Here is a 13,877-nt window from a genome sequence, read left to right on the forward strand (position 1 = left end):
ATTGCACGTAGAATTAGATTGTTGTCACCCTCCTTATAGACTCAGGAGACCTTCATTAGCTGGACTCACCTATTCTATTTAAATAAAGTGGCTCTGAAAAGGTTTGCTTTGATTGATACTATATAAAAAGAAAGAGAAGATAATTGTGTCATTTTCTCAGCTCTTCATTCTCTGATCTTCTAAGGTGTTTTTTCTTTCTTATTTAATATATATAGTGAATCTGGAGTAGAGGAATTGATCATTTTAATAGCTTTTGTCCTCCTTCAAGCCTTGTGTGACCAACATATATTTCTAGCATCTTCAGCAATTGTCTTACCAATATGCTTTCAAAATTCAGTTAGGGATATAAAGACAGGTGATTTTCTTAGTCAGCTAAAGTACTTTCTTCTGTGATGTAATAGACAGTTTGGGAATTATCTTTGGGTACCAGTGACTTTAGCTTTTCAGATCATTCAAATCACAATTACATTTTATGTAAATTCTTAAGTCATAATGGAAACAAATGATCATATCTTCAATTCTGAGTATGCTAAATAGACTAACCTTTCTTAAGCAACTAAGCTATCATAATTTTCAAAGATGATTAGTGGATTGTTGGACTGTGATGACTTTGAAATAATTGTAAATTTTGTTTCTCTGAATGAAATAAAAGTTCCTCAGATTTGGAAATGATGTCATTAGGAACATATGTAATATTATGAAATTCAGAACTGGGTACTTCAATGTTATTATTCTCACAGCTAGTTTATTCTGGTTTTATGGAGTTTATTTTGGCTGAGCCATCCTGCTACCTGTTGGCAGCTCAGCGGCAGCTCAGCTCGGGCTGGGAATCGAACCGCTGTTGCTCAGAGCTCACACTCTTGAGCGAGCTCTTAACCAACTGAGCCACTCAGCTGGCCCTCGCAGCTGGTTTATTAATGGGGACTGGTGCTAAAATGTTTTAGGTGCATATTTAAGTTTCTGACTACAGGTGTCCATTTAGTATTTTACTAAAAGTAATTCCCTGGATGATACTGTAGTGCCCTAGAAGAGTTTCTACACTTCTGAAAAGTTAGCACTTTCCTCCCTCCTCTCTGAGCAAACTTAGTATGATATTGTGAAGAGCAGCAATGAAGTAATTGTTGTGAAGTTAAGAAATAGAATGGACATACTATTTTTATCCTAGTTGACTCTTTTAATACTCATTTAAAGGTAGTCACTTGTTTTGGGAAATGCATATTGTATGCTTGCCTGAACTTGGGTTTCTTACCTAAGGGATTGGCCCTCTTACCAAAAAAGAGGAACCTATAATGTTCAGTAGTATGAGAATTGTATCTGCCATGATAGTGCTATTGAAATGGACATGTGAATAAAGATTAACATGCAAAAAAGACTTGAGGCTCCTTGCAAGATATGGGAAGTAAAAGGAAATAGTGGAGGATTGGGAAAGAATTGTTGTAAGATGAGGCGTGTAATTTTCTATGAACAGTATTTGTACAGCTCTTTGTTGCCATAGGGATACCAAGGGAAAATCTGGGGTACCTAGGGGTGCTAGGCACTATGTTGGTGTCATAACTATGTTGTGATCTGCTAGCTCTGCTTATCATCTTATATAGAAGAACTTAAGTTTGCTTTTTTAATTGGTGTTTGAATTAGTGATATTCTTTTGATTCACATGTATATGTTCTCTGTGTGACCAATGACAAATAGAGTTGTTCAGTTCAGCGGATATTTACCTAACAGAAGAAATAAAGGCAAATGTATTACTTCTCTGGATGACCATATTACTAAGTAAGGAAGAGAGAATGGATATTGCTGCACAGTTGGAAGTTGCTACTCCAATGAGTATCCTCAGATTTCTGCCCTCAGTGAGCTTAAAACATTGGACAAGCACTTAAAAATATATACATAGTTAACTATATATAATATTGGGTTGTCGGAAAAGTCATGATGCATTTTTGCAACGAAAATCATAGAAAAAAATACATCATGACTTTTCTGACAACCCAATATAAGCAGGATAACGTAAGTATGAAATAATAATTGTATGAAATGCTATGTATTAAAGGGAAGGAAGCTTGATTATGATATAAATGGTTGTCATTTGAGCAACAGATAGGACATCCAGGAATAGGAGCGCACAGTCTTAGCACTGTGGATTCAGAAAAAGGAGGGAACTCCTGACTAAAAAAGGTATTAAAATACCTGATAAATAGGACATTTTCAAACAGCATCCACTTCTGTCCACCCAAAGGCTCTGTGGTGCCCCCATACCACCAAGTGTGTTCTATTTGCATGGGATAATGAGGCAGAGAAAAAAGATGGAGATTAACTGATCTGAATTCGTCACAAGTTTTAAAGTCTCTGAAGAATGGGTACCTCTCTTCATCAGATCTTTTCACTCATCTTACAGAATAAGATCTTTGATTTTTGTTTCTGCTTCTTTCCCCTTCCAGGGTGCTTTTCAGGAAGTAATGATCACTTTTTGGAATTTCATCATAAAAAGAGTGGGAAGCCAGCCTTTATTTATCACCATTCACAAGACATTGAGAAGAGCCTGGATATAGCTCCACAAAAAATATATAAGCATTCCTCTTCTGACTCTCAAATACGCAGACACCACCAAATTGTTAATTCAGCATTTCCTAGACCTGCGTATGACCCATCTCTCAATCTGTTGGCTGTGGCTGGTCAAGATCTTGACGTGGAAAACCTTCCAATCCCAGCAGCAAATGTCATTGTGGTGGTAAGTATTGCACTTAGCTGATGCTGATGCTGGTGCTTTCCTTTGGGTTGATGTTGGGGAAGAAAAGCAAAAAATTAATGGTGAATAGTTATCATTGGATCTCAATGATTTTCTTCACCACAGCACTTCTCATTTTCTTATATCTCTTTTTCGGTACTTGATTATTGTGTGTTGGCTTTCTCTTGAATGTAAGACCATGAAATAGGAAACCTTATGTGTATCCTCTGTGCATGGCACAGTGCATGGTGCATATAGGTACCTACTAAATACTTAAATTAAAAATTGCTTTAGGAAGGCCTTACACTTACAGCAGATCATATCCTGTACTGAGCCTCCTGCCTTCTGTGATAATCTCTTTTAAGCAGCTAGGTCTTAGTCTCAGTTTATGTAAACAAGTAACACTTATTAAAGATCTTCTGGTCGCTTGACTCAAATTTTAAGAAACGGAGAGTCCACTGAAAGGGAAGAGGTGTTGTATGGGGAGGGTAGTTTTCTGTCACTGGAGTAAACAAAATGGTTTGGGCATAGTTGATGGGTAATATTCCTAATATCAGTGAACAAACATCACCCTTTATTAATGAAGACAATGCAGTGGTTTTATTGCTTATATTCTTAGGGCATGTAACCCAAGCAAGAGGTTCCCAATTTGTGGAGGTATCATTGTTTAAATACATGCTGAGGTTGATAATCTGTTTAGACTAGAGTCCCTTTCAAGTTTAAAATCACAATAGGAAGGTCCACATTAAAACTACAAATCAGTAGCTAAATGCTTGTTACTGCATTTCTGTCCTCAAAATATAACCAAATGTTGACTTTTAAAGCCATGATAATTCAATGAAACTATGTTTGCATTTTGGCAATCTCTCTATGCAGCAAATGTATTGTGATTAAATCTAACATGCTTTTTTCCCCCTTTTTTTAATTTTTTATCTGCTACATATAGGGCACTTTACTTGAGAACCAAAGATCCATTCATTGATATTTTTAACTAGCATACATTGAATATTTATTATTATTCAGTCTTCATTTGGGGTATCTAGCAATAGAGACAAATGAAATGGAGTCTCTGGTTTTGCTTCAGAAATACCTGAGGGGAAATGTCAGTGATTCAATAAAAATCATAAATTGAGAACACAAAATGAACTCTTGTTAAGTGAAAATCGTGGGTCATTTGGCCTCCTGAAATACTTGAACCAATTTTCTGCATTTACATGAGTAACAGATGTTCTGAAGGTGAAAGCCATGTACTCTGTCTCTTCCATGAAGATAAATGATGTTAATGATGTCACGGTAGCCTGATATGCCTGTGCTAATGCTAGGGCTCATGGGAGATATTTTCTCTAGTGATCATATACCATAGTCATCAACTCTTAGAGTCACTGTGAATTACAGTTCAGGAGGTTTGTTCTATCTTGTAATGTCATGTACTATCTAGTTAATTTAATATTATGGAGGATGAAAGGCACCAGTGAGGAATCATGACATGTCATTTGACTTTTTGCTTATTTGTGGTTTGGAGATTCATGAAAAAGCTGTGTTTTTTTCTTTTGAGTCATGATTACAAGGAGACAATAGGTGATTTTGCTGCGCTAGCTTTTCCTAATCTCTCTTGATCTAGTCTCTAACCTTTCTGTGGCTGTGATAGTTTGCAAGAACAGTTGTTAGTGCTAGTGCTTCCTGTAATCCATTTACATTACTTATGCAGTGATTTGTAGGAAAACCTGGGAAGTGGGGTTATTTTTAAATAAATCAATAATGGTCAGCTTACTCAAAGAAACATTTAATCAGATATCAGCTGGGTTGAAGGTTCATTCTATCCAGAAATGAGATTTAGGAATGAAGTGTACTTGTAGATGATGAAATGGAGATATTCTGGTGGCTAAATGACTTTGATGGAGCAATTGATGTGTGTTTGTGTGGCTAGAGTGTATATGTATTATACACACACACAGACACACACACCACTTTGCTTGAGGAATATTGCAGGTACCAAAAAATTATTTGTGGCTTAATTTCTATCAAAATGAGCAGTGTTAATAAGTATCATTTCCTGAATTAGGAAAATTATTGAGGTTTTTTTTCCCCAGGGAGATCTCTTTTTTCTCACCCTATTTCTCTCTCTCTCTCTCTCTCTCTCTCTCTATATATATATATATATATATATATATATAGAGAGAGAGAGAGAGAGAGAGAGAGAGATCCCTCCCTCCCTCCCTCCTTCATTTCTGATGTCATTAAGACAATGAGTTTAGAACGAGAACTTTAACTGAGACATGAAAGATGCATGTACCCCCTCTTCCTTTCCCGATCCCTAATTGCCTCCACAAAACATGTCATAAGAGCATTTGTCCACAAATAAATTTTTTTCCCTTTTTCTTCTATCTTTTATAATCAGGAAAATCTGTAGCTTATTTATTCCAAGGAGAGAACAGCACAATTACAATGTTTGTCCCAAAGAATGCTAATTATGTTTCAGAAGCTCAATTAAGAAACTGTTATTAGGATTTCTGTACAAATTCAATATAGAAGGGACACTATTAACAAGTAAAGATAGAACAGATAGATGCCAGGTAGCAGCTAAATGTTTGCTGAATCAGAGATTCTGGACTTCAGTTTTTATTAAAACATCATAGCCCCTTCAAAAAAAAAATGAGGATATGAAGATTTACAACTTGGTCTCAGGAATGTAATTCTCATACAAAATAGATGAGAAGGATCATACTCTAAACTTTTCAACAGTGCCTCAAATAGGCAGCAAACTCACTCTAACATAGAAGAAAATTAAGGTACTTGGGCTATGTTCTAATACCCAGACAATTTTCCAATGAAAAGGACTACGATTTCGTGCAATCTATTGGACCCATTACATTATGTCCCAAGAATATCTCAAATTTGTGAAAATCACTGTACCCTGTATACTCCTTGATGGTAACTGCTTATAAAGCAGGGAATGAGAAGGCTTTGTTGAGCTATAGGGGAAGCAAATGTGTGGGCTTATTCCTGAACTAAGTGACTTGCTCGTGGTGGGCACACTCAGAAAGTGTGATTCAAATGCAGACTTTGTAAAAATTATGAATTACTACGTGTCAAGGAAATTCGAGGTCAAATAGTAAATAATCAAATCCAAAATGCTAAATGGATGTAAGACAGTGTACTATAATGTAAGGTGTGATTTGGATGTCTTCTTGCCCCAAGTTCCTAAAGAGAATGAGTATAAAAGCCTGAGAAAACAAACCCCTGCCATGTCCTAATATGGTTAGTAGTCCATTTGTTAGAACAATCAAATCCTTTTCCTTAGTTTTCAAGTCAATGCAGTAGTATTATAGAAATGTCTTTTCTGTGTTCCTTGAAAATGGCATTTTGTTTGTAGACCCTACCAACTTTGTCATTTGGGTTTTGGTCTTTACTTTAGTTATTGATTGTTGCATAACATATTATCTCAACATTTAGCAGCTTAAAACATTAAATATTATGTTTCCAAAGGTCAGGAATTGGGAGCAGGTTAGTTATGTAGTTCTGCCTCAGGGTTACTGCAGTTAAGCTGTCGTCATCCAGGGCTACAGTCTCTGAACACTTGCCTGAGCTGAAGGATTCGCGTCCAAACTTACGTGACTATTGGCAGGAGGCTTCAGTTCCTCAACATGTGGCCATCTCCACCAGGCTGCTCACAACATGGCTTCCCCCAGAGCATGTGAAGAGAGAGAGAGAGACCACACTACCTCATATAACCTAATCTCCAAGTCACACACCATCATTTCCACTTTATTCTATTCATTAAAAATGAGTCACTAGGTCTAGCCCACATTCATGGGGAAGGGATGACAGAGGGAACGAATACCAGGAGACAGGGATCACTGAGGACTATCTTGGAATTTGGGTACCACAACCTTCAGTCAAAGCAAAATTGGGGAATCGTTGTATTTTGCTTGTTATATACATCTACCTATGAACTTCAGTAGAAGTAACTGTGTGCTGAAACCGTAGTACAGAAACTTCATCACCTATAGTAATGGTGAACAAAGCTATGTCAATAAAGAACCTTTTTAAGCATCAAAAGAAACTTATGATTAGGTGCCAATTTACAGACAGGAAATCAAAGCCCCCAAATCAGTAACTTTCTCCAGGTTGCACAGTTAATAATTAGTGCTGCAGGCAGAATTCAAATCCAAATTTTTCTGACTTCAGAACTCAAACATTTTAAATTTTACAAGTCATTTGGTTTGCTTTGGAGAAGGAGTGCAAATTTTCCCAACAGAAAATTTAACTTTATGAATTACATTTTATCTAAGCTAATGATAATATTAATTTTTATCCTCTGAAAATACACTCATTGACAGCTAGATGTTAATTTTGAAGCCAGAAGGTAAAAGGTAAAAGATCCATGGTGGCCATTCCATAAATAATAATAAAAAATGACGTAAAGGGTCAAATTCTATTTTATTTTCAAGAAAGTCCAGAAAAAGAAATTTTGTAATCTACTTCAGAAATTTGGTTCAATTTGTGCTCTTTTCTTAATGTACCCTAAATTCTTCATGTTCAACTATAAGATCTTATATAACCACCTTTCCTTTTATCCCAAACATTTGCATTTTGGAAAGCAGCTTTGTACTTAGGTTCTCTAATTATTATTGTACCCCTGAAAAATAGTCTTCAAGTAAAAACTCTATTTTTGAACTTGGCATCCTGACAGTCATAACTGTTGCCATCTGTTGCTTTTCTCCATTCCTAGCTACTAAAGCAGCAAGGAGGATGCTCAAACACATGCTGGAAATGTTAAGGGTCAAGCTTAGGCAATGTCTATGTGAAGTTTCAACACTGGGCCCCTTAGCACGTCTGCTTGTTTGGGATCATTTAGACTTAACATTAAGATGACTGAAGTCTTAGGAGAACTGGTTTAATTGATTATCATACTAATTGGACATTGACTATCCTTATGTACAGAGAATATTTTAGCAATATTTTTGTTTTGACTTCCAAAGTAATGTACTTCCATAGAGTTTTAGAGCATTTAGAAATACAGAGAAGGAAAAAGAAGAAATAAAAACAATCTTTTAACTGTTAGATAACAATGTCATCTTAATAGTGACTATGTAGTCATATGGCCAAAGAAGTTAGCAGGACAAAAAAAAAAAAGAGAATGTTTCATTAAGAGCATATAAAATGTTCTATTTCAGGACTTTTCAATGAGGAAGATGGAAAGAAAGTGCTGTGTCTTTATGCTAGAGCCTAGAACCTTTTTATTTTAATCCAAAATTTCCACGATAATGCAAAATTAAATAGGGTCTGCAGATAAACAAAGAGGATGTGTTTTCTTTGGAGCAAATGCTTACTTGTCAAGTCTCTATAATTGCCCTTTGATTTTCTGGTTGTGAAGAACTGTTCTCTTGTACCCTCTGTGAGTGACTTTGTCTTTTTAAATTTCTTTCTTTCCTCCCTTCTTTCTCTATTTCTCTCTAATCATAAATATCTATAAATTATGCTTAGGTTTTTTTTGTTATTTTTTTTTAAACTATACAATGCTCTGCTTTAAAATCTAACTGCTAATAGATGATTCTATTGGGCTTTCTGGGCATCTGGCCCCACCTGTGTATGATGGGATTGGCACCGTTTAGTAAATGCCTTAGTTCTCTCAACATGATCCCTATACTCAGATGGTAGAAACAACTTTTTCCTTTCTCTTGTTTTATGAAAACATAGGCGCTAAAAGCCTCTTAAAGAGTCTCTCTCTGGGCAAAGTTATGAAGCTTACTCATTGGTAACTTTCATTTTAAGTAACCAAGCACAGCACACAGTTGCTGCTTCATACCCTGGGTGACTACCCAGGAATCAAAGGTTTTCAGCAACAGATAACTTCAAATAAAATAGAAAAACAATCCACTTTTGAAGGATAGGCCAAACGTTCAGAGACAGTTTCTAAGATTACAGGAAGAGTAGTGTTTGAGATTTGTTTGCCCTTCTCTCTAGAAATGACAAGAGAGCCTTAGGGAACACTGAGAATATGGATCAAGGAAATCAGGACTAAGAAGCTGTCTTATTCTGAGATTTCCTGGATAGCGTTTATTAATGTCAGTTATTCTGAATATCTTGGGGTTCTGTATGTGTTTTTATATTTGTAGTTCAGAAAACCCCCTAAATTATCTCACGCTTCCACTACTGAGCTGTGACACTTCATTGTATAAGAATTTCAGTATTTTTCCTGCCTGAAAACACAGCAGGAAAACACAGTAGAATTAGATGTTTAGCCAGAACAAGTACATGTTGGTTCTTCGTGCTTTAAGCCATTAAGTTGCTTCTCTCTCTTCTTTGGAACCAGTCTGTTTTGTTGTTGTTGTTTGTTTGTTTGTTTTTTAAGCAAGAAATATTGGTCAGCAAATTAAAAAAAATCAAATCCATATTGAACAGGCCACTAGGCAAATTCTTTGAATGTAGGATTTTAAAAATCATCCATCTTTTTTTGTGTGTGGGCAAATGAATTTTAAAAAATTTCTTCATGTGTGACAAATAATAGTGTCATCTATATTCTTAAGTATAATGTTCTTTTAATTATAAGATCAAATGAATAAAATTAAGTCTATGCCAAGTTGGATTATGAAACATAGCCAAGTTATAGGAAACAGTATATTTATGGTGAGTAAGTAGTATAAGTAAGTCATGGAGAGTGGAAGAATATGTCAGCATATCTGTAAGGAACCAAGAATCAGTCGTGGCAACTGGATTCTCAGACATGCAAAAGTTTTTAATGGATACCCAATCCTTGTTCCTTGAGATATTCATTCATTCAGAAATATGATTCAGTGCCTCCTGTGTCCTCAGCAGTAAAGCAGACTCTGGGGATACCAGAGTGGCAAGATAAACAAGATCATTGCTGTTATGTAGTTCACATTCTAATACAAGAGAAGACAATAAAATAAGTAAAGAATTGAACATAATTTCAGGTGGTGGTTGGTGCAGTGAAGAAAACAAAACAAAGTTGTGTGGCAGGAAGAAAGGGTGGGGACTACACTATCTTGGATTTTGAGGGATTCTATTGGATAGTCAGGGATACTTAGGGATTGAGTCAAGGTAGAGCTCACGTAGTAAAATAACTTTGGAGTCAGCAGAAATGTATTGGAATCCTAAATCGCATACCTAACTAATTGTGTTTCCTGCAGTGAGTTAACATCTCTGCATTTGTTTCCTCATTTGTAAAACAAAGTGATACTAATAATATCCCTCCTATGGAATTGTTGAGGAAATTGAATGAGATAAAGCATTAAAAGCCCTTAGCATCATGCCTGATACATAGATCCTTTTAAAATTTGGAGGCTATTATTTCCATTATATGCAACAATGGAAAATATAGCTTTCTAGTTTTACTACTAAGAATACTTGTATTTCTCCTGAGTCACTGGTTGGCTCATAATTATATCTTTTAAATGCTGTGAATCATGTTTCCTTCTTACTCTTGTCAGCTAAAAAGCTGAGAGCCAAATATACAGTCTACCTCTAGCAAATACAGAGAACTTTATTGAGGGCCTTGTTTATTTTGTGAACTAACTTCATTCTTGGCTGGATGTTTTCTTTTCTTCACTCATTTTCCTTCTAATTAAATTTCTTCATTTTCTTACTTTTTTATTCAGTTTTATTTTGCATTTTATGTGTTTTTGTAAGCTGCCACAAATCCTTTCTGTACCATGTTCTGTCTAAACAAATAGTCACCATAACAAAATAGCAATCAGTATGGACAAGTTGAGTTTGAATGTCACACAGCAGGAAATCCTCCTACAGGGAGAATTGGTTTACCCTTTGGATTTGAAAAAATAAGAAACTATAGTTCATATGAAAGAATTACAATGTGTATAATGATCTGTTTGGCTTACCGCTCAGTAGGCCCCAACCTCAACCAATCTTAATGTCAGGGACCAATGTTCATTCCTATTGTGAGCAGATTAAAATAGCGGGAGCAGAATAGTTTTAGGAGACATCCTGGGTTCACATGCCTGTTCTGCCACTAACTGCGTTTGAGATCTTGGACACAATGAACATTCTGAGTTTTTGTTTCTTCATCTTAATGGTCATTGTAATACCTGACATGCCTACCTCCTTTGATTCTTTCTAGAATCCGTGAATTTGTACTGTAAAGCATAACACAGTGTCATAATGTCAGCTGTCACAGTCGTGGTGGTGGTGGATGATGCAATATGAATTTTGCTGCTGATGTACTCTGACCTTGGAGTAAAATCCCAATACTATAATGGACTTCTTGCCTTGTGCACATCTAGGAAGTACCCTTCACACTGTCATTTAAGCCAACAGCATCCCTCAGAGCTGTCATCACACAGCCCACACAGCCACATGTGATGGTCTTAACTAAAACCCTGCTTATATTCCATTGCTAATTACATGGGTTCTTGACATCATCTTCCTTTCCTGAGCATTTACTTTGTTCAGCCAACCAGCACTTCAGTGCCTCTGAAGCTGAAGACCTACCTGCCTTTTTACTAGTTTTGTCTGTGCACTCATATCTCACAGCCAGTCCTACCTCTACCTGCTGGTAGCTTTTCATGTGGCCATGGGCCATCTCCTTGTGAACTGTCCACCTGCTACTTTATCTGCTGAAGGCCTAACCATCTTTTCCATCAGCCAGAATGTGCTTACCCTCTATGCCCACCTCTTGTCTCCTGTCCCAGATGCAGCTCCTTCTTTTCATTTCAATAATGAAATAATGTATTGATTGCCTTTAGGATCTTAACATTAGCTATTAGCTGTATTGTCAATAGCTATAGTTACAAAGAATACTTTTTGCTAAGGTTTTATCAATCCAAATGCCAAATAATGTATTGATAACCTAGTAATGTGTTACTAACCTACAATTTACTTCCAAATTATTAGGGAAGATCAAATAATAATCATTCCACACACATAAATACATACTCTAGGTAATTGAAGCTTACCTTTATAATTATGTAGGGATGTAAATCTTTTTAATTTACATTACACATTTTTCTGCTCTAAATATACATAAAGATTTTATTGTTGTTTTAAAAATTAAGTCATACTTATTCCACAACTTGGTTTTTTAAAATAATAATAGGTCATAGATATATCTCAGAGTCTTTAGATATAAATTTGACTATTTCTTCTAAATAACTGCATAAGTTTGTGTAGTCCACACTTACTTAAAGTAGCCCTCAGATTCAATATATACATCCATGTTTTTTGCACTTTTATTTCTTTGGTATGTGTTTTATATTTGCCACAAAAAAATTTGCTGCAGTAAACATCTTTTATATACACTTTGGAGAAAGAGGAACAAATATACATATATACTATATATACCTATATACATAAATATATATTGTTTGTTCACTTATATATTTTATATATATGAATAAGATATTTTTAAAAGAGACTATTTCATTATTACCAAATTATTACTTTTTGGACAGTTGTAGCAATTCACCCTCCCATCAGTAATGTATAAAGGTGCCTGACTGACTCAGAGTCTCTGCAGCAGCAGTTGGTGGTTGTTCTTTTTAATTTTTGCTGACTAGGAGAGTAAAAATTGTATCTCATTATTGCTTACATTTGCATCTCCATGACAATGAAAAAGACTGAGCATCTTTAGTGTGTGGTTGTTTTTTTTTGTTTTTTTGGGGGGATTTCTTCTCTTGCACTTTGCTTATTCTTAGTTTGTGTATCTGGTTGGTCATCTTTTTTTCTTAACAATTTGTAGAAGCTCTTTGTTTATTGAGAAATAAATCCTTTGTCTGCCATATAGGTTTTATACAGAGGGTGCCAAAAAAATGTACACAATTGAAGAAAGGAAAAAACTGTACTAAAATTATAATAACAATAAGCGATAACAAAAAATGCATACAAGTCATGTGTATACATTGTTTTGGCACCCCGGTATATAATTTTTTTCCCCAAGCCTGTCATTTCTCTTTTTTTTTATAGTGTCTTTTGCCATACGATATTTTAATTGCCTTGTGTTCAAATGTTTGTATTATCCTCCTTTAAAAAAAACCTTTTGGGCCGGCCTAGTGGCTCAGTTGGTTAAGAGCTCTCTCGAAGAGTTTGAGCTCTTAACAACAGCGTTTCGATACCTGGCCTGGACTGAACTGCCGCTGAGCTGCCAGCAAGTGGCAGGATAGCTCAGCTTAAGAAAAACAAACTTTTGCAACTGTTTTTTTTTTTTTTCTACTTAACAATATATCATAGTCATTCTTATAAGGCAGATTTATCTCTCTCATTTATCTTTCTTTAGTTTCTTTATACATGGATAAATTTATGCATGTCAGAAATTCATTTCATTTTTTATTACAATCATTTTTGTTCAATCTTTTTTATGGTTTCTTCCCCTGTCCTTCTCTTTATCCAATTCATTTTCTTTTCTTGAAATCTCATATCCTCCTGGTCATTATACTAAGAACCTAATGTGTATCCTTCCATTTATTGTCTTTATGCTCATGTAATCACACACACACAGATACATACACATATACATGCACACTCACACACAGAATGTACTGGATATTTGTTATTTTGTGTTCCACAAAAATGGGTATAATATACATAGACTCTTCTTTGCTTTTTTCCCTTTCTTTCCCCATGATACCTCATGGAAAACTTTTCTAATCAATAGTCATGACTAATTATTTTTAATGCTGCGTAGTACTTCATGGTGTGGTTATGCCAAAAGTTATTCAACCATTCCTCTATCAATGGTAATTCACATAGTTCCCACCCTTATGTTTGGCCCTATGAAAAATGTTACAAGAATATCTTCGTACATATGCTGCTACATGCTAGTACTTTTCTTTCTATGGAATAGATTCCCAAAAGTGAGGTTGCTGGGTTGAAGTACTAGATAGCTAGATTCATTTCCCAAAAGGTAACAGTAATCTGCATGTTTACCAATAAATACTGAAGTAGCCATTCTTCATTTGTATCAGCAATAGTGTTAGTCACTCTTTATTTTTGTGACTGATAAGTGTAAATGTATATCTCATTATTACTTCTTCTAGTTTCTTAAAAAAGCTACCAAGAATAGCTTACTTTTCCTGGATGACTCCAGATCAGTTGCCTTTCTTTACATGCAGTGTTAGCTGTGTGAACCTCCTGACCCCTCTGAAAATCTCAGTGTCACTGCCTATGCCTGATCCCAGTG

General features: G+C 35.5%; 1 protein-coding gene across 2 annotated transcripts in view; it reads left to right on the plus strand.

The window, feature by feature from the left end:
* PTPRR (protein tyrosine phosphatase receptor type R) overlaps positions 1–13,877 on the plus strand; it is a 248,144-nt gene that overhangs the window by 17,071 nt on the left and 217,196 nt on the right. For both annotated transcript variants that reach the window (XM_019651760.1, XM_019651761.1), the window contains exon 2: positions 2,436–2,725. In XM_019651760.1, coding sequence (XP_019507305.1) covers positions 2,436–2,725 — 290 coding nt within the window. The remainder of the gene's footprint in view (positions 1–2,435; positions 2,726–13,877) is intronic.

This window comes from Hipposideros armiger, unplaced genomic scaffold, assembly GCF_001890085.2.
Source record: "Hipposideros armiger isolate ML-2016 unplaced genomic scaffold, ASM189008v1 scaffold_166, whole genome shotgun sequence".
In the NCBI taxonomy this organism is placed as follows: domain Eukaryota; kingdom Metazoa; phylum Chordata; class Mammalia; order Chiroptera; family Hipposideridae; genus Hipposideros; species Hipposideros armiger.